Raw genomic sequence first — 27523 nt, forward strand, 5'->3', positions numbered from 1 at the left:
CTGTTCAACATGTGGACTGGAATTCTAGAACTACTAACAAAAGTTATACATGTGTTCTAGTATGGTACATAAGTAATTTTTGAAAATTAAAAAATAAATCATGACTCATTAGATGCCAATACTTGGTAGTCAATTGGCAGCATAGTATCCTTTTTTGCAATGTCAATATCTATATTGAATATTTATTACTAAATAGTATATATTTTTATTGTGTCTTGTTAATATTGAACATAAAATATATGCTGTACTTAAAATAATATTATGCAATTGCATAGTGTCTTATTTTTATGATTCGTCATACATTTTTGTTTTAATTGAGATTTAAGAAATTTTAGAGATGTAATTTGGGAATATAGTAAGTCATAGTATGTCCTTTTGGTTACTAATAATTGAGGCTTCTAGCTTTGTCTACAGCAAAGTTACAGTTCGAAATTGCCCTGAATGCCTTCGAGAAAAAGGTGTTACTGCAGTGCGAGACTTTCTCGAAGCGTCGCGTTCTTGCCTGCTAAATAATTGAGAATGCGGCTGTGATAACTGATAGCCGTCTCTTAATGGTAGGACACTTATTGACATTAGGATTTGCAATATATGTTGTTTGGAAAATAATATTAAATGAGCTTTAATTGTAAATAAATACTTCTGCTTTTTTGTGAATAGTATTCAATTTAATTTATGATTCATAATACATGTTATATTAAAATGGTGATACACTTGATTGTTTACTACTTATTTAAACTAACTATATGATAACAATAGTAGTAGTAGATCACTAGATTTCGGGTTCTATAATAACTTCTTTTTTTTTCAAGAAATTCTCATTAGCAGTGAGCCAAGTCACATAGCCATTATCGTTTTCTCTGACAGAAAATCCCACAAAATTACATTTAAATAATATATGTATTCGACTTATCATGCAGTCGACAATTTACGTATTGTAATGAATAATCTGGACGATAGCGAAGTTCGAATTCGCTTCGCCAATAATTATCAAATGCACTTTGACTTGACTAAGCCCTAAGCCTTCGCTGGAGAGCACGTTATGTTGTTTGGTTTGCTTTTGATCTCTCTTCGGCTTTCATCTCATCGGACTATGATAACGAAATAGAGAATTCAGATGTGTTTGCATGAATATGTCCACTATACGACTATAACACTTTTTGCGTAGTTAGTTTGGCTCTTTTGGGATTGGTCGCTATGGCTTGTTTAATTTACTAACCATTTCATTTATCTAAAAGCAACATATTTATTCGACTTACCACAAACATGTAATGCTGGTACAAATAGAAACACAAAAACTATGTCAATGGTTTCCGAGAACACCTTTAATTAATTGGAAATACAGACTATTTTGGAAAAATACTATTTACAGTTTATAAGCCTATTAAAATCTAAGAAATAAATTAATAATTAAAGTAACTTTGACTAGGTTATTCCTTAACTTGTTAATTAATTACATTGATGTATATTCATATTTTTCTTATTATAAAACTTATATTTTGGGAGATCTTCGAGTTCAATCGATTCACAGATCCTTACGAGTCCATCAAGTTATTACATCAAGTGGGAGGATCCGGCGGCTGGACTTTCTCCTTGCTGAGAGGACTTCCCTCTGGGCCACCATCTCCGCTATTCCCACTGTTGATCGCCACTGAGGTTAAAGGTACCTGAGGGAGAAAAACAAATTTTAGAGGTGATTGAAATTTTAAACAAGTGTTTGTTATCCTTCAAAGTGATTTCAGCCACGGTGGCCAATCTCAAGAGAGATTAGACAACTGCGCAGAAAATATAGTGCACAAGTGTGTGTGCAATGCGATAGGACGGCAATCCGACACGACTAAAAAGAGTTCAGGCGCAGGACCAATGGCTTAACGTCCTTTCCGAGGCACGGGATTGTACACACTTCCAACTTCCAAATCCTTTTGTCCAATAACTGTTTATGGACCCGACCTGGAATTTAAACCCATGATCTCGGGATCTGTGGTCTTATATTTAGCCACTCACTTTATAACATCAATATTTATGGGCGATGGTGACCATTCACCACCAGTTGGGCCGTTTGCCCGTCCACCTCTCTATTTTATATAAAAAGCCAGCTACAATTTTTTACTGGCTTTAAAGACAATATTGTTATATATTTTGTTAAAAGTATTCTTCATACCCATAATTCATTCATTACGTGTTTCGCATTCGGTATGAATTACCTAAGACAATGGTTATCTCGTGTAGAATATCCGTACAGGAGACGCCCTGTCATATCATTCACCATGAAAGTACGAATATCAGGTAGTTTATCCAAGTTATGTATTATTTGAGAGTTTTCGACGCTGAATTTAATTTTGAAAAGGATCGTTTTATGTAATTTTTTTGTGTCTGGATAAAGAAAATATGAATGCAAGATGGTATAGGTAATTAGAAGGCGAGAATAGTAACCGATGATTACGGATTCAAATCCAGGTAAGCACCAGTGATTAGTACCAGTATTTCACTGATATTCGGGCACATGTTTGTTGGTGGATACAAAGAAGCTTAAGAGCGTTTGGAATAGGCTCCATACCTTCTCCTCAAAAGGGAGAGGGGGACCCAGTAGTTGGACATATACAGTCTGTTTCATTATAATATATTAATAAATAATAATATAATACACCATCAATAATATCAGATTTGGGAACTTAGATGATATATCCATTATGCTTGTTACTAGCTTACTCACCCTTCAAACCGGAATACAATGGTCCGAATAATTATTGTTTGACGGTAAAATGATTAAAGGGTTGCGTGCAGAATAAAAATTACTATACATAATAAAAATTAAAATATCAAGTACTTTCAAATCAGCATAATTGTAAGTCGTAAATTTAGAATGTAGATTCTACCGATAAAAACTGGTAGGGAAATCTTCATTATGTATTCGTAATAATAATATTTTTATTAAGAGCAATAATGACTCAATTTGTTAATAATACAGACTTATTTTCTACGTTAGTAAGTTAAAACTGATACAAAGTTATTTTAATATTAATATTACGCAAATCATTACTGCGTTCTTCCATCGGAAATAGCGCCGTTATGATTAAAATACATATTAAAATGTGTTATATTTGATTTTAACGAGTACGCGTATGAATGGAAATACTTAACTTTTAAATATTACACTTTAAATAAATAAATAAAGTGTAATATTTAAAAGTTAATGAAAGTGTAATATTTAGTTGCTATACATCTTATCTTATTAAATTGTAAAACTTTACAGCAAGTCATCGCTATTATCTTTCTTCAATAAAGTATTTATTTTAATTTTAAATAATTTATTAGCAATGCCGCTCGTTCAAAGGATTTACTAATATTCCTATTTATCCATCTAATTAAGTGTCCTTGTGTTAGAAGTGGGGACGATAAAAGCTCAAGTCGTCAGGATCGAACCTGGGACTTTGCGTCTTACTTTACGACGAACCCGACCCACCAACGTCAGGTCAATATGTATTTTTTCATGTCAAGAAATTCTCAATATCAGCCTGATTTCTCTTGTCGAGTCAAATTGTCATCAGTCAAAGGATTATTGAGATTGAAGGAAAAGCGAGTATTTTTCTTCTGTTCAGTAGGGTAGCTGAGATTCCGTTGATATTCGTCGCTGTAACCGAAACCTTTCAAGAGGACATCAATTTACGACATTATCGACGAGAAAATTAATTAAAACCCGTCTGCCCTTTCGAGCGTGATTACAGAAAATAACCGTCCAAACAAATATAGTATCAAATTTATAATATTAGTAGTCTGGTATTATAAATACGCGTGAAATATACATCAAAATCGCCATTTTGCAATCGAAATTTCGTTTAAATTTTATTAATTTCTAATACCTATTTAAATTATAGACACAAAATGTTCAAATGATTCATTGTTTTAATAACGAATTACTTAAACATTTAAAACCCTCTATACCCATTTGTACACAAACCTTTATTCGCAATTTTAGCCATTCGAGATGTGATTTTAAAAATAATAGGCCTATGTTATTACTAATTAACATTATAATAACATACGTATGTTATTATAATTAATATTATTATGGATATTCTGACACTTATATTGCGACTAATTAAGGGGGTATAACTGTGCCAGCTAATTACTATAAATAATGGAGCAAACTGTATATTCCAATGTAACGAAAAGTCTTAATTTTATAATAATTTATAACCACTTTAAATGGCATTTCCTAATTGCTTTGCTTATTAAAAATGTATAAAATATTTAATTTACCTTTTTAATCATAATGATTAATTGCTATGAATATACTTACAACAAAGATAGTATAATTTGTGGGATACGTAGCAAATTTAGGTCACAAAATTGAAAAATACGCGACATAAACTACCCTCCACGTCGTTAGACTCGACAGTTCCACTGCAAATTGTAAGAACAAAAGTTAGAGCGAATAACATTTCAACGCATGTTTATGGAAGCGAATACAACCACACCTCGTAACTTTAACGCGCAACTTAAATTAATAATCCGAGTTATTCAGGAATAAAGTTTTCAGGTGTGTGAATGTGAATTCGTTTTTTAGAATTGTCAAGAATATTTCTTGGGTAATTCATTTACGCAATACCGGAGTCACTTTTTTTTTTGTTTAAAAGCCGGAGTGTCGTTGAGCTAATTCTTATACCTAAAATTGCACGATGTAAAAGACCAAAAAATCATTTCAAATTTCAAACGAACTATTATATTTACCATGGATACCGCTGTGCAAATGTTCGCATCGGAAGGCCGTGGCGGTGAAAATGCAGCATCAAAGCGTAGATCCAGTTGAAACAAAAATACGGCAGCTGCTAGCGTAGTTATTGACACAGTTAACTGCGCTGCTGCTACTCCTATGCAAGTTCTGCTACTGCATCTATGACAAATTAAAATATTAGAAACATATATCGATACTTTTATCTGAACAATTTAAATTTTAGCTAGTCGTATAAAATTGTGTAGCTGTCACCAAGCCATTTAATGTTAAAACAGAAATTATATTACAAATAGATTTTTGGTAATTAATTTATATTTCTTCTTACCCAAGATTCATTAATGACCTGATGCAAAAAGCAAGCATAGCTGCATGAGCTGTGATCGCAACAGTCCATAATAACGTTAGTGGGATAGCAGCACATGGTGATGGGCCTAAGGCTCTCCAAGGTGTTCCCCAATTTCTGGTAGTTCTTGATTTAGCAGACACCCAACCGCCGAATCCTCGGCTGTAGTACACAGACGTCGCTGTAAACGTCTTTAAAATATAAGCATTAAAGGTTAATTTAAAATAAAAATAATGATTAATAATAGCAATATATGAAAGTAAGTGCATCACGATCTTAATTTACTCAACCGTAATAATGCTTCGTACCGTATTCTGGTGTGAGGAATGATGCGGAGCAAGTGCAATTACAGTTGCGGGACGTCATAACATCGTTAATCATAATTATGGTTGGAAGTGCAATGTCAATTTGAACGGCTTATCAGTTAATGCCTTTTATACATTATATTACAACACAATTACAAGGCTGGCCCACATGAACTATAACCGAAGATTATTGGTTCAATCAAGGTAAGCGTCACTGAGAATTTGTTTGCATAATTTGGTTTTATAATTTACACGATGTGAACGCACTTGCATTGCGGTATGTAATTCTGCCACGTGTTTCCACCATTTTGCATTCGACAAGCGTGATGGTATAATCTTAAAACTTTTTGAGTCTTTGAATGGGGATGAAGTATGTTAACGTTATTTTGAATGCGTAGTTTGTTTTATTAAAAAAATATATAAGTGTATAAATGCAGATAATATATTGTTCTATTAATAAATGGTAATGTCTGTCTTTATATATCAGAATGCAGTTATATTATGTATTATAGTATGTAATGTGGTGAATTGTAAATTGTCTGCCATTAGTTTAACAATATTATTTTTCTTCTGACTATTTGCCATTAATGAGATATTTAATATAATTACCAGCAGCAAGAACAGTCACGGCTCCAGCTGGCACGCCAAGTCCTAGTTCAGGCTTCTGTCGCTCTTCTAACCACCCAACTGCTCCCACAACAAGGCCACCGATACCGCAGACTATCTGGACAATAATTTATTAATTTATTAGTTAACTATATAGTCATATATTAAAAAAAATATATAACAAGGATATCGAATGTAATTTTACAAATTCAGCGAAATTTATTCAGTCGATATCATTCAGGATCAAGATAATTATCTACGGAAGATAGACAAAAGAAACATTCACGTGAAAGCGCTTACTGGCGCTGAGGGGAGCGAATTTTAACAGTGAAGCTCACCAAGTAACGAGTGCATGCACGTGGGTAATAATGGCTTGCAAACATCTTGCAGTATACATTTAGTGTTACCTTTTAAAATGTTGTAAGCAATTGAAAGAAAAAAACACTAAGCAATTAAGTTAAACAAGGGTTGTTTAATTTGTAGATATTAACAAAATATATAAAAATAAACTCACACGTACACATGAATACAAACACGATGACTGAATCAGAAAAAAATCAATGTACCTATTTTAAAAATCGATGCCATTACAAATCGAAAGAATAAAAGGATACTAGAAAATCTTATATTTTCTTTTTAGAGCAAATTTAAAATCAACTAAGTTTGAGGTTCCATTTGAAGTTATTTTATAAAGCTCTTGGTAAAGGAAAATGGGGCTAATGAGCTTCCGGATGGTCGAGACCTGACCCGAACGAAGATTAAAATTTAAAGAACGTTTTAAAGTAAATACTCCTTGTATTATGGACGGCGGAATAGCTCATGCAAAGGATATTATATAAGACGAGATTTATATATTTATCATAAGAATATGATAGAATCATTGAAAATAATTACTTAATATACATAAAATATAGGTCAATGCAGCTTGTGACATTATTTTCTGCCTAAATAAGTTGATCGTGAATATTTATGGAAACATTTAAATCAGTTTTGGTTAATCAGGTTTTTGGCTTAATTCTATTTAGTCTAGTTTTTTTTGTCCGTAAACATTTTTAATATATGAAATGATTGTTAGAGCACTGCTCTTCTCTAATTAAATCTACGAGTTAATTCGCAGCTACAACTTGTTTTACATTTTTAATTAAACAAGGCAGTACTATTTTAATTGAATTATTTTTGAAACTGCCAAAGAAATAAGGCTGCAATAATTATAACTACAAAGATGTTGCAGAAATCAATTCAGATTTTCTCTTCTCAATACAAGATGTTCAATCAAATGATCTTTTTGGGATGGTTAAGCCAGCACTAGTTTATTATTTATTTATATTTTGTGTAAGTAAAAATAAAGAATTTATTTACCTGTAAAACTCTAACTCGCAACGCAATTGCGAAGGGATATATCCGCATACCAGTCGGCAGATGTATATCTTGTTCGTCACCCTTCGACGCGCCACTGACAGCGCTGCACACTGACTGCTTCCGCGACCACATCGCTTTCGTGTTTATCACTAGACAAAAATTTAATATTGGAAAATTTATCATGGTGATATGTTTACCTGTAAATCAACCAATTCGAATATTAAAAATAGAAAATGGCCTAAAATAGATACTTGTTGAACCTATTTTTAGCACAGATCTAGAACACTTTATTCAATCAATAAAAATATACAGATAATTAATTGCAACTTTTTAATATTTTTTTTTTATTAGATGAGTCGACCTTGTCTTTGTTGAAAGGATGTTGGATGAAAAGGCATAATAATAATAATGACCTCCAGACCGATTTCGTCCACGGCAGCCAATCTCAAGGGAGATTAGCCAACTACGCAGGAGATAATATAGTGCACAAGTGTGTGTGCAAACACAGGTGCACTCTCTATTCCCTAACTCTCATAATCTGATGGAACGGCAATCCGACACGACCGGGAAGAATTCAGGCGCAGGACCAACGGCTTTACGTGCTTTCCGAGGCACGGGACTGTACACACTTCCAACTTCCAGACTCCAGGCTGCTACTATGAAGAATATAAAAATACTTGCACAGAATATGAAGAATCTTAAGAATGAGGACCAGAATATGCTAATATGCTTGTTTAAATATTAAATTCTTTATATTTGTATAAGACAAAATAAGATGGCTTAGTAGATGTCCAAAGATCGAATAAATATATTCATAAAAGTAAAGTTTTCTTGTCATTAAATTCATAGCATAAATTTTATTTTATTTATTTGATATATGATTGTATATTTATAACAGGCCCCTGTCAGAAGGAGAACACGACAATGTTGTTACAAAAATCGATCTGTACGTGGTTATCAATGAATATTGATAGCATATTAAGCTCCCTTTTGATGAGATAAAACAATCTGCGAGATAAAATATATACTGGTTTTAAGCTATAAACAAAACAAACCAGGACACTGGTAAATGATGTTTGCCACTTAACATCAAATAATTTCAATTGCATTTTTTGTGAATCATTTATTAGTTATTGAAATACGAAAGATATTTTGTTTGTTCGTTTATTTGATTGTATTTATTTGAATAGGTAGGCGGACGTGCATATAGGCCACGTGATGGTAAGTGGTCACCAACATCCATAGAAATTGTAAGAAATGTTACCCATCACTTACATCGCCAATGCGTCACCAACCTTGTAAGCTAAGATATTATGCCCCTTGTGCCTGTTATTACACTGGCTCACACCTTTTAAACCGGAACACAACAATACCAAGTGCTGTCGTTTTGCGGTTGAATATCTGAAGAGTGGTGCCTACCTAGACGAGCTTGCACAAAGCCCTACCACCAGTAGATTTATTTGTCATATTTTTTTGCATACACGTTGTAAGAGATACAGAAAAGGATATAGGGTACCTAACATCTCCCCTAAATCGCGGGCGAAGCCGCGGGCGAAACTAATAAATAAATACATATAGTAATAAAATAAATAAAATAATTTATATATTTTTTATTATTATTATAATAGATATAGCGACGATGCTTACAGTATGTCGCAAACACAAGGGAGTAGTAAGCGGCGTTCCGTTTGTCGTCACGGCACGCGCTTCGGGTCTTCTAAGGCGCGCCAATAGATGTCACAATAAAAATCGTATAGTTGTTCCCAACATACCAACAAATGGTTTATCGACAGTCGTTTATCATATCTCATATTTTACATAAATACGCTCTAATCATTCACATGACCTGTTGTATAAAATTTTATATAAGCATGTACGACACTAATCACATTCGAAATTCAATTAGTAGACCATAATCCTCTAATAATGAAGAACTCTTACTATTCGGACAAATTAAAACGTAATATTGATTAAACGATCAGCAATTTAATTTAATGTAATATGAATTGATTAGCTTCATCCAATTATCGATTAATGTGTATCTAATTATTTTCATTACCGGTCAAAATGATTATGAAACGGGTCGTAATATCAATAGAGATAGTTAGTACATTTGGAATTACGATAATGGATAATTTCTTATTATCTTTCTTAAAAATGTTTTTTTTTTTTTACTATTAATAGGCCAGCGTTTGACCGTTGACTTGCCTGATGTTAACCATCGACACGGTCTAAGATATAGCACGCTTGCCTATAAGAAACCTGTTTACTCTGGATTTGAAGACACCAACATTGTACCTATCGGGAAATACGGACTCGGGCAAAGCATTCCAAAGTTTCGCAGTGCGAATGATGAATGTAGACTCAAAGCGCTTCGTACGTAGGCGGGGAATTTCCACTGTATACCTATGGCGCTATGGTCGCGTTTGCCTGGCCGTTCGAAAGTAAAAAGGGGCTGAAGGAATCAGTTCGTGTAATTCCTGAGCACATTCACCGAAAGGTATCCGATAGAAGACTGAGAGTGATGCAACCACACGTCGATGTTCAAGACTTTGGAGCCTAGACTCGACCAATGCGTCGTCTCCTATCAACCTTCTGGCACGCCTCTCAATCAGCTCTAGAGCCTGAAGGTAGTTCTTGGCAGAGCCATCCCAAAAGGTGAGAGCAGTACTCCATACATGACCTCACTTGTGCTTTATATAAGTTGAGCAGTTGTTCTGGAGTAAAGTAACGTCTCACTTTGGAGAGAATACCAAGTTTTCGAGCGGCTATTTGGGCTTTGGACTCAATAAAAGAGCCGAAATTTAGAGTTGACGTCAGAGTAATGCCAAGAAGGTCAAGATGGTTAGTTATAGGTACAGATACATTTCGGAAGGAGTGAGGTAGCTGGAATTCCCTCTTTTTGGCGGAAAACAAACACGCCTGCGTCTTAGATGCATTGAACTTGACCTGATTGACATCGCCCCAATCGGACTCTGCCTTAAGGGTCACGCTTAGGCACTCTACCATGGCCTCTCTCTGAGCCTGGATTTGGGCCTCACTAGCTCGCACGCTGGTCTTGTAGCTCTCGACAACTGTACAATCATCTGCGTACCCATGGATAACGGGCATCAGCAGATCATTAATGTGCAGCAGAAATAGTGTCGCCAAGAGCACTGACCCCTGGGGAACACCGGCATTTATAGCCATTTGATCCGACGAGTGGCCATCAACCACTACTCGTAACGACCGATTCCTCAGGAAGTCTGAAATCCACGCTCACAGGCCAGCAGGCAGGCCATATGTAGGAAGCTTGCTGATAAGACCATCATGCCAAACCCTATCAAAGGCCTTTGAGATATCCAAAGAAACAGCAAGTGCCTCCCCGTGTTTCTCGATGGCCTCACTCCAGATGTGTGTGACGTACACCAGAAGATCACCAGTGGACCGGTTTCGGCGAAACCCGTACTGTCGGTCACTGAGAATGTCATTGGCTTCCAGATACGTCAGGAGCCTAGTATTTAGGAAGAAGGAAGTCTTAAAAATGATAGTGAAACAAGCACTTATTAATGCTTAGACTAACTTTATAAGCGACTAACTGTTCCGTGCGATTTCACCCGCGTTAAACGTAGTTTCTGCTTCCGTGGGTCGTAGGTTTTTTTTTTAATAGAATAGGAAGGCGGACGAGCATATGGACCACCTGATGGTAAGTGGTCACCAACGTCCTTAGACATTGGCATTGTAAGAAATGTTAACCATAGTTTACATATTAAATGTGCCACCAATGTTGGGAACTAAGATGTTATGTCCCTTGTGCCTGTAATTACACTGGCTCACTCACCCTTCAAACTAGAACACAACAATACCAAGTACTGCTGTTATGCGGTAGAATATCTGATGAGTGGGTGGTACCTACCTAGACGAGCTCGCACAAAGCCCTACCACCATTGAAATATAGTATATAATCTTGCTCAATAAATAGGCTAACTAACATTTTTAAATTAGTGCAGGTAAAGATAAACAGGTTTAAATATAATAAATGTTACGGGTACTTAAAAAAATGATGTTTGGTTTTAGGTAACATATGTTATTTTCTGTACCGTATTACCTCACAACGTTACAAATTGATGATGACACAACATGATGATCGGTTGAATAGTTAAGACCTTAAAGTGTTACAGACAAACTCACTTTAACATTTATAATATTAGTAAACTTATTCCGAAAGTATTTATTTAGAGTAGTATAAAATAACTAAAGCATAAAAGCATAAAATTTGGTTATTAAAAATATCGCATATATCAAAAGGTCGATTGAAAAAATATTGTTATGAAGTTGTTATAGTTATACATAATAAGTTTAGATTTGTGTAAGTAAAATATTTTCCCGGTCACTGGTTCGGTCGTGATGACGTAACAACCGGACAGACTTGTAGGATACTTATAGGATTTGTACTTCTTTGATTTAGGTAATATTATTTTGATGGCGGCAAGTTTTGTACTAATAATAATGAAAATTTAAAATTATATTTATTATAAATAAGAAAAATTTGCAGTATATTTAAATAGGTATAAGGGAATTTAAAAAAAATATATGTCTATAATTGAAAATTGTGCTTATTGTATGATAAGTGTTCTTTATTCCTACTTTTAAAATAAACAAACGATTTAAATATTTCAAGTTTAATATTATAGAATATTTCATTTGGAATGAAAAAAATACAGAAAATGAATAAACATAATGTAGGTAAATTACTTAATTTCAATTTAATTGAGACCCAAGACGAAATCTTATTATAAATTAATCGAATTGGAAATGATCGTAGCATTTCATTTTTGTGGATGATAGCTTTGTATCAAGAGTTAATAATTCGAAATTTGAAAATATTGTAACATTACCTTTTGTTATAAAATATATTTAGAGGGATTTTTTATATGTAACATCTATTAAGTGCCTTAGGGGTAAGAATGTATGCCGTCACGGCGAACGATACGACGCTTTCTTACGCCCACTATGTTATATATCGTTATGGCCCTCTTACTCCCTTGTGTGTGCGTGACGTGTGTACTATATAACTAGTTGCTATATATTATTATTAGTTTTCACCCCCGATAACCTATGACGTTCCTTGGAGTTCAACCTCACTTCATACTAAAATTTCCACTAAATTGGTTCAGTTGTTTAGCCGTGAAAGCTTAACAGACAGAGACTTTCACATTTATAATATTAGTATATCTGTAGTAATTATAAGAAAAATATATCTATTTTAGTAATTTAGTTTTTTTTTTCAATATATATTTTTTAAGTAAGATTTAACCTTTTTTGTCTAATATCATTTTATCCAAACTATACTGAAATTTTATTTTCGCCCAAAAAAGTTTTGCATCTAAAATATTTTTGGCGTGAAACATTAGTATTCCTGAAATGTTACCAAACTGTTTGCCCGAGAGACGGGACTTATATTGAATAATATTTCGACATTTCCGCACTGTTTCGGGTACAATTTATTATACTGATATTACAGAAGCAAGTTTTGTTTGTTTGTGTGTTTTTTACTGATTTGGGAACAAAATAATAAGCTGATTCATATGGAATCTCATACAAGTCAGGAAGTCAGAACTCAAGGAGCTCATATATAGAATGTTAATATGTGAAATTTTTATTGAGATATATTTTAATATATCGACGTAGTAGAAGAGAATATTGTCGGTCCAGATATTTTCGAATGATACAGATTGTTCTTGATGGTAGCGCTTTGTGTACCACCATCTCATCGTATATACCGCCAAACAGCAATAATTGGTATTGTCGTGATTCAGTTGAAAATTACGGCAACTAGAATTTAATATAATTATTATCACACAGTATTAATCCTCTTAAAAATAAATAACAAATTAATTTTTAAACTTTGAAATTAGAACTAGTTCTTTTACATTTATTGCAAGATACTTAAACAAAGGCGTGTTTTACGACATGAATAAATCTGTTGGCGAATAGTATAATCTTGCTGGTTAAAAAGTACGAAGTGGACGGGTAACAGTAATAGCAGCTAACTATTGTTACACGTAGCTAGTACATTACAGTTATATTTATGTCATCGTGTCTTTGCAAATAAGTTGGTTAATATACGGACGAGTCAACATAAGAATGTACGTTGTTTTTATTGTGACTTATTTTTTCTTCGGCTGTGTAAGCTGTCCATTTGACACACTTGCCTTTAATCTAAGCTTATTATTGTTTTTATACTAATTTATATCTGATAGCGCTTAGTAGTTGAAATAGTCGATCTTAACTGAATAAATATATGATATGAATAATTTTGTTAGTTGTTTATGGGCGTTTGAAATGTCCTGCTTTATAACAACATAAATTCTAATTCAATATACTGTTTAGCATTTTAAAATGTCTGGCTTGTTATTTACTATTATGAATTATTTTACTGGTGGTAGGGCTTTTGCAAGCTCGTCTGGGTAGGTTCCACCCACTCATCAGATATTCTACCGCAAAACAGCAGTACTTGGTATTGTTGTGTTCCGCTTTAAAGGGTGAGTGAGCCAGTGTAATTACTTGGGCATAACATCATAGTTCCAAAGGTTGGTGGCGCATTGGTGATGTAAGCGATGGTGTACATTTCTTACAATGCCAATGTCTATGGGCGTCGGTGACCACTAACCACCAGGTGGCCCATATGCTCGTCCACCTACCTATGCCACTTGCTTATTTTAATTTAAGGCGCCATTTAAGTCAGCATACACTGGCTTATTGGAATATTTGCGCTATATTCTAACACTCGGGCTATTCTGATAGAATAAAATCAAAACTCACCGCAGAAAAAGATCGTAAAATGTTAGAAAGTGTTATGCGACGTTGACCATAATGATTATATCATTTTAAGAATACACGCATTAAAATAATATCGGTCGGGTCAGCATTCCACGGCTGAGTAGTTTTTTTTATTTTTTATTTTGACAACATACACTAAATAAAAACTATTTAGATTTTAGATGATGAAATCAAAAATAGTCATCAACTTTACCCTGACGCTTGTCATTTATCAAACAAATAGATATTTCTACATCCGAGGTTGTGGGTTCGATTCCCACCGAGGACAGACATTTGTGTGCATGAACATATCTGTTTGTCCAGATTCTGGATGTAATTATCTATATAAGTATATATATATATATTTTTTTTTTTATAGAATAGGAAGGCGGACGAGCATATGGGCCACCTGATGGTAAGTGGTCACCAACGCTCTTAGACATTGGCATTGTAAGAAATGTCAACCATCGCTTACATATCCAATGCGCCACCAACCTTGGGAACTAAGATTTTATGTCCCTTGTGCCTGTAATTACACTAGCTCACTCACCCTTCAAACCGGAACACAACAATATCAAGTATTGCTGTTTTGCGGTAGAATATCTGATGAGTGGGTGGTACCTACCCAGACGAGCTTGCACAAAGCCCTACCACCAGTAAAAATTTACAAAATATTTACAAAAGAAAAGTAGTATATGTAGTATATCAGTTGTTTGGTTTCCATAATACAAGCTCTGCTTAATTTAGGATCAAATGGCCGTGTGTGAATAATGTCCCAGGATATTATTATTATTATTACCTTTTTCTTATATAACCTGTAAAATGTTATCAGCGCATTAAAGCGCTAACATTCTTCAAACAACTGTAGACTGTCATTAAATATCAGCACTTTCTTGATCGCAGTAAATATCGTTAAAATATTTTGATCATTTAAAAATTAAAATCGTGCAAGATATATATTCAATATATAGATATATTGAAGTTACAATGTTTTAATAAAATTGCACTTACTATTTAATTTTCTAATGAACGATACATAACGAACATTATGTAAAACGTGTTTGAAATATTCAAGATAATCTCTGTACACGAAACGTTCAAGTTTAAATTACATTGTTGGCTTGGCAACAATCTAATTAAGTATGGATCATCAAGATTCTACCGAACTGTGTAATAATAATTTGAACTGGAATACTAATTAACTGCTTAAAATGTTTCCTAATTAATTATATGAACATCTTACTTACTTACTGCTTACCGCATCGCAGTTAATTACTGTGAATAAATTAATAATTAATTATAGTTAATATTTTTTTGGTAAACTAATACATATATTTCTATGACGGAAAAGGAATTCTAATAGCTGTAATAAAAAATATATATAAATATCATAACGGCATCAAATGCGCATTTTATATGAAAAAACAAATCAAGATACTAGCTCGTATCGATCTGATCTTGGTGCGAATAAATGTGAAACTAATAAAATAACGGGGGTGATATCATTAAGGAGACAGAAAAATAAGAAGAAAGGGTAACCAAAAACCTTTGATTGGAAAACAACATTGAAGGAGTAAGGAAATAAGCCAATTATTGGTATTTCGAAGTTCGTTTTCAGAAATGGGAATATTATATTTTCTCAATATACGTGGAAAATTTACTCAACGATTTAGATAACGAATCTATAAATAATATAAGTAATATTTAATGCAGAATTACTAATTATTACAACTATTTAAAATAGAATCCAAAAGTCAGTGAAAATAAATATAATTTTATTTGAATTTCGCCAAACTTAGTATTATTGCGTTCCGGTTTAAAGAATGAGTGAGCCAGAGTAACTAGGAACAAGGGACGTAACATCTTAGTGCCCAAGGTAGGTGGCGCATTGGTGATAAAGAACGGTTAATGTATTTTGTTACACCGCAAATGACTACACGTAGTTAAAGCAAATACTTCTCACTCATGTAATGGTTATTATCTGAGTGACCATTACATGAGTGAAAAGTATTTGCTTCTTCATAGTCAAAGCGATCGTAAGCATCACTTATTTAAGCAGGCTCTTATAAGAACTCTTGAATCGTCGTGTCAATGACCTTAATTTTTTTAATTAGCGGCGTTTTATAAACTCTCATGGATGTACAAAGGCTTACCATGATATCTACCTCACTTCATACTAAAAGAGGTTCTACACTAGTAAGAACTAAATTTAATTTCAGTTACAAAAAATGAAATCGGGTCACGAAATTGTCCTTGTAACTTTTTTTTATGCAAATTTATTTATAAATGTTAATTTATTCAAATAGTTTTACGTTATAGGCTTGTGGAGTTTTATCCGTTGAGGATGAGAAATTTCAGGAATTATTTTTCGCTTTGTGAATATGAATGCGGCATAATATACTCATCTATAATTTATTCTATTTTTTATATTGTATCAAAAATACTTCTTTACGTGAAAAATAGTATAATTTGTTTTTAAAATTTTATTTTTTGTGAATTATCAAAATTCTCAATTTTCTTTTTCACTCATTGAAAAAAAGTTCTGATATCGATTATAAAATATTGCTTGTGAAAAGTAACTATCACAGAATTTAACTGCAAAAAAATCATCAAAAGAATATATAGCATAAAAACCTTAGTTCTCTAGATAATATAGAAACCAAAATCTACTGATAACGTTTGGCTCTTATTTAAAGGAAGAAAAAAAAAATTATTTTTACATTCTATTGTAAAAAATATCACATATAATGTTGACAAAAGGAGCGAGTTCAATATATTTTAGGACAGAAGGGAAATATGAAACAAATAATAATACGCAAAATTACGAATTTAACGACATTTTATTAATACACGAGATTCAAATCCGGTAAAAGTCATATTGATATATTACACTGACAGATAACAGACACGCGCGTAAAAGTATAATGAAAAATAAAAGAAGTCCGTGACAGCTACGACGTGTGTGTATTCGCGAACAATATATTTATTATGGACTATTAGTAATAAATTGAATCATACCGACCGGGGATATACAAGCTACTAAGGGCGACGTAAATAATTATAATTTAAACTTCCTTATTTATCATGTTGCCTAGATAATATGAATATTGCCATGTAGTTTTCGGGCAATCTGATAATACACAGGTACGTTGTATGGCGTGCGGTGAGGAGAAAACCTAACCTAAGCCTAACTAACCTAACAAGACTTTTTTTTTAAATATTAATTCTACGTTTGATTAAAAAATTACAATAATAAAATCTGGTTATAATTATTCTACCCGTAGGAGATAAGCATTATAAATAATGGCCGGACGATTTCAATATGTCGAGATGGCCTAGTGGTTAGAACGCGTGAATCTTAACCGATGATCGTGGGTTCAAGCCCGGGCAAGCACCACTGAATTTTCAAGTGCTTAATGTGTGTTTATAATTCATCTCGTGCTTGACGGTGAAGGAAAACATCGTGAGGAAACCTGCATGTGTCTAATTTGATTGAAATTCTGTCACTTGTGTATTCTACCCACCCGCATTGGACCAGCGTGGTGGAATAAGCTTTAAACCTTCTCCCCAAAAGTGAGAGGAGGCCTTAGCCCAGCAGAGGGACATTAACAGACTGTTACTGTTTTTACTGTTGATTTCAATATGATAATAGTTGTTATATCATATTGGGCATTTTACAAACTGCGTGGTCCATAATATATACTACTATTTCCAGTAAAATTCATAACTCAATATGCAGTACAGCTTATACCATTTGGAGTGGTAACGATTGAATCGCACGCCGTCACGCTGAGCCGTCCATAACAATGCACGTCACGTTGACAATAATACTAGTTAGCGTGTGACGAAAACTTCATTATATCGAATGTTCAATACTTTAATTAAATTAATTTTGCTATATATTTACTATATACTTGGTGATATATTATGTTTTTATGAGTTTTTTATAAAAGCCATTATTATTTCATTTATTTAAAAATATATTACTGCTAAAATTATAACACGTGCAAAACTGTGCATAATATAAAAGTTTTTTAAATTCCACACTATTTTTCTTTCTTAAAATGATTTCTTAAAGCCTTAAATATATACTTAATACAATTCTGTTGTGTTCTGTGTTCGCTTTTTTTTTTTATAGAATAGGAAGGCGGACGAGCATATGGGCCACCTGATGCTAAGTGGTCACCAAACGCCCTTAGACATTGCCATTGTAAGAAATGTTAACCATCGCTTACATCACCAATGCGCCACCAACCTTGGGAACTAAGATGTTATGTCCCTTGTGCCTGTAATTACACTGGCTCACTCACCCTTCAAACCGGAACACAACAATACCAAGTACTGCTGTTTTGCGGTAGAATATCTGATGAGTGGGTGGTCTACCACCAGTAAATAGTGTTCCACTTGTCATATCATGACAACGTGGAATTGCGGCATGAATAATTACTATATTAATGTAACAAGATTACGGCCATATTCTTAATAACGTATTACCTCAATTCAATCATGTCTCTTCTAAGAAATCACATACAAACGTAACGTACGATTACGCATTTATTTCTTGTATGAAAACATTTTTTGGAACTTTCCCGAAAACATTCATTCATTCATTATTATCAACACAATATTTAATTATTTAAGAGTAGAAGTAGCAAAATGAAACGTTAAATTAAGTAACGTTAGTCAACCAAATTAATAAGAATTTAAAAATACAATATTTTAACTTGCGTTACTTTTTACTTGCGCATTGAAAAGTTATCGAATCGATAACTGATAAATAAACCACAAATAAAATTACCTCATAAACCGGCCATATTAATGGCCGGGCATAGCTATGTTAATGATGGAATAAATATGAAATAGTCATTATAGCACTAAAAAGAACAAATAATTGATTTGGACGCTCTCCCGTTGCGTTGTTAATTTCCGAACGTGTCAAGCTGTTTCAGTATCACTTTTGCGTTGTTAAGCCTGACGTTTAATATATTTGGTACAATCTTATATGTTGACAGCCAATGTTTTTTTTTTTTATAAAATAGGTAGGTGGTCGGGCAAATTGGCTATATGATGGTAAATGATCACCACCGCCCATAGACATTGCAGTCGTAAGTAATATTACCCATTCCTTACAACGCTAACTCGCCACCATCTCGTTAACTAAAATGTTATGTCGTTTGTGTCTGTTGTTACACTGGCTAACTCATACTTCAAACCGGAACGCAATAATACTAAGTACTGCTATTTTGCATTTTGTAGAGCTTGCATAAAATTGCCCTACCAAAAATTGAACTGTTAAAATAAATTGTTAATTGTCAAAATTGTTAAATTGTTAAATGTCAAAATGTATATAAAGTTTAAATAATATATATAGTTAACGATATCCAAATTAAATAAAATTTGCATATTTGCGTCTTATGAAATAATAAGAAAACGTAATTATCAAATTGACAATTTTTTTTTCATATTTATTTTTATATAACGCTAATTTATGTTTATAGAAACATTTGCAGTATCATTTTTCGTCGGAGTTCGACTCTTGTCGTGGTTGATATTTCTTTCTGTTTCGTTCTTAAATATTACGGTAGTTTAAGCTTACAGTAAGTACTTAAAGCCGTTGAACTAGATATTTGACACGAACAATGTAAGGATAAATGATAACTATAAAAATAATTTATTACTTATTTAATGTGTAAAATGTAAAAAAAAAAATACTAAATCTATAGTTCTTATCCGCGCCTTCGCTGGCCTGTTAAGGTTAGGTATAAATAAGCCTATGTCCTTCGTTAGCCAGCTTGTTTTATATTAAATTTCATCAAAATCGTTTCAGTGTCAGTTCATTTACCCGTGAAAGCATAACACATTTAGTTTCGCTTTTATGATATCAGTATAGATTATTACAAGTCTGTGTGGTAAATTCTAAAGTCATCACTGCAATTAAGATTATAAAAAATCTTGCTAGAATTACACTGACAGTAAATTTAGTATAAAAATCAGTGTGACCTTTTCACAGCGTCCTAGACACCGATGTTTGCAATTATTTCTTGTAGAGTAAACCTTGGTAAGAATGCATTTCAAGATTGTACGAGTTGTACTTATAATAATTCGGATTTAGATAATGGCCGAGACAGCTTTCGGGTATTCAAAATGAAATGTAGGAATGCTTACTTATTTCCGTTTTTTGTTACATAAAGTTATTTGTTATTTATTTTGTTTAACAAATATATATATACTTTTGTGAATTGGATTTTAATAATTATGATGTTACAAAACATTCTCGTTGGTCTAGTCGTGTTCCTGGGTAAACCCAGGCTTGTAAAAAGTAGGTTCTCGGAAAATTCTCAGTAGCAACCCGGAATATTACAAGTGTGTCACCCGTGTTTAGGAAAGATATGGATCCTTCACTTAAGGTCTTTTCGATCATGTTGAATTTGCCCTATGGATAACGAGAGTGTACCTGTGTTGGGCACAAACCCATGTATTATAATATAATCCGCGCAGTTAACTTAGATTGTGGCCGCCGTAGCCGAAATCGGCACATCCGCATCGTGATACACTTTGTAGTTTTAGCATTATGTATTTTCATATACGAGTCGATGGCGTGAATGTAGATTATAAATTATTCGTTTAAGGTTTTCTGTTTTCTTGGAGATCCAACAAAAATAGCTTATAAAATTTATTTTACTCATTGTCTACGCCTTAATATTATTAACCAGCTAATCTTTCTTACCCGCTTTGTATTAATTTCTTAATTACAATTCACTCGAATAAATTTTATATATATATTTTTTTTATTATATAGTTCTACTTCTATTTGACATATAAGTAACCACAGTGTGACTACATTTTTTTACAAATTAACAGGCTGACTAAATTATACTAATCGAAAAGATTTTGAAAATGTTCGTAATATGTTACGAAATTATCGATATTTGTCTACAAGAGACGTTCAAGTTAAGGGAGAACAAAATACAGTTGAATTTTATATCTACAATCGAAATCATATTTGACGTTTCAATGCTTTTTCTTCTTCTGCCTAGCGTTTTCCCGGCCTAGTAACGCCAGGGTCCGCTTTCCTCCATCCATGCCTCCACTTTGCCCGATCTAAATCGTCCTCCTTAGTGAGATCGTGCTCTCTCAAGTCTTCCCTCACGACATTGAGCCAGCTCTTCTTGTGCCTGCCGCGGGATCTAGGGCGTTTCTCGTTTCAACTTGCGTACTTTTTAATTTTTTTTATAAGAACGCACTAAGTGATCCACCCCGCCAAACCATGGGATTGCATTAGCTAACTCATAAGATGTTGTGTCCCTTATCCATGTAATTACACCGGCTTACTCGTATCAACTAGAATAAGCCAATATACAAATACGATAAACGGTATTTTGAAATAAGAAAAGAAAATACTTTTAATTAATTATAGAATATTACAAATAGCGTTAATTTTATTAAATTAAAACAGTCTATAAACTTATTTTACATTTAAAATAAGTTAATTTAAATATAACAAGGTAGAATTCAAAACTAAAACAATACATTTTCATTCAACAAATGTAACACTATAATACGTGACACGGAAAATATATTTCATTTGATTTAGATATCATCGAATCGCGATAATTTTATTATTTATGGAGTGACTTTTGTGTCAGTGATATTTTTCGAGTTTGTTTCCCCTTTAATTAAATATATTTATAAATGTATATGTTTATATATAAATATACAGTACAGTGACAGCCTGTTAATGTTCCACAGCTGGGCTAAGGCCTCCTCTCCCTTTTGAGGAGAAGGTTTGGAGCTTGCAGGTTTCCTCACGATGTTTTCCTCCACCGTCAAGCACGAGATGAATTATAAACACAAATTAAGCACTTGAAAATTCAGTGGTGCTTGCCCGGGTGCGAACCCACGATCATCGGTTAAGATTTACGCGTTCTAACCACTAGGCCATATCGGCTTTTATTACATATATATAATACATTAAATTTTTTATTTACATCTTACGATTTTCTTATGTAGTATACAAGAACATAAAATTCACACTCATCATGACCGTATTATATACTAAAACATAATCGTATAAGTTTTTAGTATATTATGTTGTATACATATAATATTTATGTATATCTTTATACGTAAGCTTGATAATACGCTTATTAAGTGTATAAATAATTATAAATTGAAAAATTAATGCAATTCGCAGTATTTTATTTACATGGGTCGGATAATCAAGTAGTCCATTAAAAAAATTACATATTTGTTTTAAGAACATTTTTTAAGTTGTTTAACTATCACGTAGCAATCAAAGCGGTCCCCAGAGTGTCATTATTCCGCGGACGATAGTGTTAGAACTGCTTAAAGGAGATATTACAATGATATGCTTTTCTAAAATCTAAGCTGAGCTTTAGAACTGAAATAGTCGTAGTAAATTTCCTCAAAGCGATTTATATATTGCAAAGGATAAAATGTTATTCTCATAATAAAGTGGTTAAAATATTTCAGTTTCATATTTTAATTGTACGCAGTCAAGTCGTAAAAGCTACGTTTATAATGTAATTGTGATTTTTTTTTTAATAAATATAAATATAAATTAAAAATAGTTACTGTACAAATCGTGACCGCGTGGAATGGAGGCAAGAATGCTAGCAGCATTTCTCCTTTGAATCGCAATTCCGATTCTCTGAGCGAAAAATGAACCAGCCCTCCTGTCACCAGTAGGAAGGGATTTAATTATTTTTTTTATAGAATAGGAAGGCGGACGAGCATATGCGCCACCTGATGGTAAGTGGTCATCAACGCCCATAGACATTGGCATTGTAAGAAATGTTAACCAACGCTTACATCAACAATGCGCCACCAACCTTGGAAACTAAGATGTTATATCCCTTGTGCCTGTAATTACACTGGCTCACTCACCCTTCAAATCGGAACACAACAATACCAAGTACTGCAGTTTTGCGGTAGAATATCTAATGAGTGGGTGGTACCTACCCCGATGAGCTTGCCCAAAGCTCTACCACCAGTAAAGATAATATTTTTGATGAAAGTTTTTGCACTCATACTCCAAGGGAATAAAGTAAAAAAAATACTGCATTATTTTTTTTATTTATGATTATCAATACACTTAATAAACGTGTTATTAATCTTACATATAAAAATATTCAAAAACATAATTTGTATGAAGGTCCTCCAGACCGATTTCGGCAACGGTGGCAAATCTCAAAAGAGATTAGCCAACTGCGCAGGTCATATATAGTACACAAGTGTGTGTGCAAATACAGGTGCACTCTCTATTCCCTAACTCTCATAATCAGATGGGACGGCAATCCGACACGAACGGAAAGAGTTCAGGCGCAGGACCACCAAGCCAGGCGGCTTTACGTGCTTTCTGAGGCACGGGAGTGTACACACTTCCAACTTCCAGACTCCGGGCTGCTACTGAGAATTTTCTGACAGAAAAACCCAATTCCGGGTGTGCGGCCTTATATCAAGCCACTAGACCAACAAGGCAGTCATTATTTTGTATAAATAATATATTAAAAACGTATACCATAAGATGTAGCGTAATTCGGATAAGGTTATATTTTGCTATTACAAAACAATACAAATATTTATACAAGACGTAGTCAAATATGTTTACAAACGGATGCTCATTACTAAAATATAGACGTTGCCAATACTTATCGATCGTCGTGAATGGGATGAAATAATAATTATTTAATGGTATGTTACTGTTGTTACCATGTGAAGTAATAGATAATATACCTATTAAATCATTAAATTTATAAGTACTTTATTTTAACACGAAACGTAAGAATAATTAAGAAGCAAATGTGCAGTAGATAGAACATGATAATCGTTCTCGGGGCAAAAATTTTCATGTGCTTTAATTGTATTTGTAATTCACATCATGTTCGCTGATGAACGAAAAGGATGAAATATTATTACTCGTGTATCCACTAACCCGGATCAATTCAGTCTGGTGGTATAAACTCCAAGTCTTTTATTTAAGAATATATAAAACCTTTGTCCGTGCAGTGTGACATTTATGGGCTGTCGCTTGTTTATTATTATCACATAAATATTAGATTTTGATTATTTAAATAAATATACTGATTATATTAATGTAACAAGAATCCTCCTATTAGTCTAAATAGTTTTTTATTTTAATTATGCACGTGGTCCTCTGTTATTAAGTTAGGCAAATTAATACCTTTCTTAAAGGTAACAGTCGACTGATATATTGATTTAAATAAATACGTACTTATATATATAATTCACGCAGATTCCCGGCGGGAATCGCACCCGCAACCCCGGAGCGGAAGGCAGGGTACAGGGCACTGCCAACTGCGCCAACGGGCCATTTGATTAACTCCATTCAATCATGTATATTTCTAAGGAATCACATTCATACATAAAGTACGAATACGAATTTATTTCGTATTATGAAAAGGTTACTCGGAACTTATCTCAGGACAAAGTCGAAGCCAAATAATTATTAACGATTTTTTATAAAAATTAGCTTATATCAAAATCACACGAATGATTGAATGACGTACAATATACGTCATTCAATATAAATTCATGTCAAGTAGGCCATTACTAGCGCTCTTGAATTGTCATTTTACAAGATTCAATTAAATCAGATTAAATTCAATTACACAGCTTAGATAACTGAACGAGAAATAACCGATATCAATATCAAGTATAAATTGAAGATGTATTATTTAAAAGAACTATGGTGTATATTGTATGTAAAAAAATAGTTAGTTGAATAAATTATAGTTAATTATAAATGAAAAGTTCTAACTGTGGAACGTATGTCACCTGTTAGTTTTTCTATTCCACCAATTAAATATCATAGTTATGTCAATTACAATTAAATTTATATGTCAGATGTCTATTGAGTCAAATTTATATTTCTATTGAGTAATATGTCATATTTATTAATATTTTTTTCACATGATAATTAATTTTTTTTACCATCAATGTAAAAAAAAAAACTGTGAATTCATTGCCGTTTGAAAGGCTTATTGACTTTGTGGAGTCGGAAATTTCTTCAATTTCGGCATCAATGCGACCTATTTTATTTTCATACATATAAAATGTCACTCAATATATAAAATATTGATATTAACCTGTCCCGTTCCGATTTCCCAATACCCTATTCAAAAATTCAATTAAAAGACTTTCTTCAAACCGTAAATCCGACGGACTGAAAATTTTAAAATCAAAAAGTGCTTGAAATTTGATATCAAAAGTCAATACAAAAAATTCTATTACAGTTTCGTTTTAGTTAGATAACACTTTTCATATATTCTACTGCTAAACAGCAATACTTAGTACTGTTGTGTTCCGGTTTGAAGGGTGAGTGAGCCAGTGTAATTGCAGGCACAAGGGCTATAGCATCTTAGCTCCCAAGGTTGATAGCGCATTGGCGATGTAAGCCTATGTATATGGGCAGTTACTTACTACACTCACTATCAGGTTCATCATTTGCTCGTCCGCCTTCATATTTTATAAATATTTATATATAAGACATTCGGTACACGAAATGGATAACATTTTTTTTTCATATATTTTTGGGATTTGTCGGCGGTCATACCTTATTTTATTCCGCTCGGCGTTTCGACAGGTTTGCCACTGTCACCTGCTGACGTAGATAGATGACATGTATATTATTATAGTTAGTTATATCTTTGACGTCATAATAATAACTAGTGGTCGAATATCCACTGAGCGAATTGAAAATACGAAGAAAAATGTTTAAATTTGTATGTTTCGAACATTTTTATGTACTCATGTTTCTGAGATGTTGTTATTGATAACACTTAACCTCGCAAATAGACACACATATATACATATATAAGACATACATACACATATATGGGAATGATCGCCTCCTTTATTACTTAGCTAATAAGGCTGTAGTACTCGAGGCTCTGGGTTCAAACCCCGAATCAACAAAATATCACCAATAATACATTGAAGTCAGAAAGTGGCAGTGTTAACCCTCCCGTACCGGAAAGCATGTAAACCCGTTGGTCTTGCGCTTGAACTCTCTTCGGTCACGTCGGATTATGAAATTAAGGGAATAAATATTTTCTAGGTGGTAGGTTTTTATGTAAGATTTTTTTTAATTAGTTACTCGTCAAAGCGATTATCGTTTTTATGACATTACTTGGTGGCATATCCAAGCCCGTCTGGATAGGTACTACCCATCAGGTAAAATATCTGATACCTACCTGATGGGTAGTACCTACCCAGCAGGTAGGTATCAGATATTTTACCGCTAAACAGCTATACCTACATAGTTGCGTTTCGGCTTGTATGATGTTAGCCTACCTATAACATAAAAAAGAGAGTTCGCCTGAGCTTACGTACATAGCTGAGCACTATAATATCTCTTTCATTTTACTATTCTCCATTAAAAAATGGCCGCTGTGACCAGAGTCGGTCAGGAAGCCATCTCATATCACTTATATTAAAGTAGGGTCAGCATAATAAAAAAAAAGAAGCAGGATTACTACTTATTTCATATTGTGGTCCTGATTTTACACTGTGATTTTGAACGTCAATTAATATTAACAATTAACTTTAATCAGTTATCAAGTATTTTAAAATGACGACACTCATAAATTCACGTGAATTTATGAGTGTCGGTATTGGTTTTGCTTACGGATAATAGTCATAGTATCAGACTGCTACGAATAGTAAGTCAATAAAAGTAAATATCAATTATAGATTGGTCTCTACGTAAGTATGAGCATATCTTTCAAAATAGTAATCTAAGTTTAAAGGCTTTTTTGTTAGGACAGAAATGCAGTTTGTTACCAATAAACAATTAAAAAATGTTAACAATAAAATTGTATTACGATTAATAATCTTTATACGTATTTGCATATTGTTAAACATGATTGTTTTAATAACATACATTGAGATTAAAAAAAATCTTTGGAAATTTTAGTAAAGTAAAGTAATATACATGTACATAACCCACTGCAGGACGAATGCCTCGTCTCCTTTTGAGAAGAACGCCGATTGGTGGATTTAAGTACTTTTGCAAAATTGCAGCTTTCAGCAATGATTTGGATAAAAAGTTTTATATACATACTATCAAATCAATAAAATTAAATACTTATAAATGAATCATTCATTATTAAGTGGTAGAAATCATAATTTCATAAACAACAAAAGAGAATAAAACATAAGAGAGTAAAATTTTATTTTAAATTTAAAACTTACCGGGCATTGAAAGTTTTATCCGTAGCAATCACATTACACTAAACACACATAGTATGATATTATCATATAATATATAATACAGTTTATTATTATTTACATCGCAAAGTTCGATAGAGTCCACCAGACGAAAACGTGCGTTCA

General features: G+C 33.1%; 1 protein-coding gene across 2 annotated transcripts; it reads right to left on the reverse strand.

Moving 5' to 3' along the window:
* Positions 1-726: 726 nt before the first annotated feature.
* Positions 727-27523, reverse strand: LOC126772860 (uncharacterized). Of its 2 annotated transcripts, none has more exons than XM_050493469.1 (6): positions 27383-27523; positions 7346-7494; positions 5990-6104; positions 5058-5256; positions 4729-4885; positions 727-1664 (listed from the first exon to the last, which is right to left on the reverse strand). In XM_050493469.1, the coding sequence occupies exons 1-6, from the start codon at positions 27387-27389 to the stop codon at positions 1557-1559; spliced, it is 735 nt and encodes a 244-aa protein (XP_050349426.1). In that variant the 5' UTR covers positions 27390-27523; the 3' UTR covers positions 727-1556. The 2 variants fall into 2 exon arrangements, with proteins under 2 accessions (XP_050349426.1, XP_050349425.1); XM_050493468.1 differs by having other exon boundaries at positions 4729-4891.

The sequence above is a fragment of the Nymphalis io genome, chromosome 13 (genome assembly GCF_905147045.1).
Source record: "Nymphalis io chromosome 13, ilAglIoxx1.1, whole genome shotgun sequence".
In the NCBI taxonomy this organism is placed as follows: domain Eukaryota; kingdom Metazoa; phylum Arthropoda; class Insecta; order Lepidoptera; family Nymphalidae; genus Nymphalis; species Nymphalis io.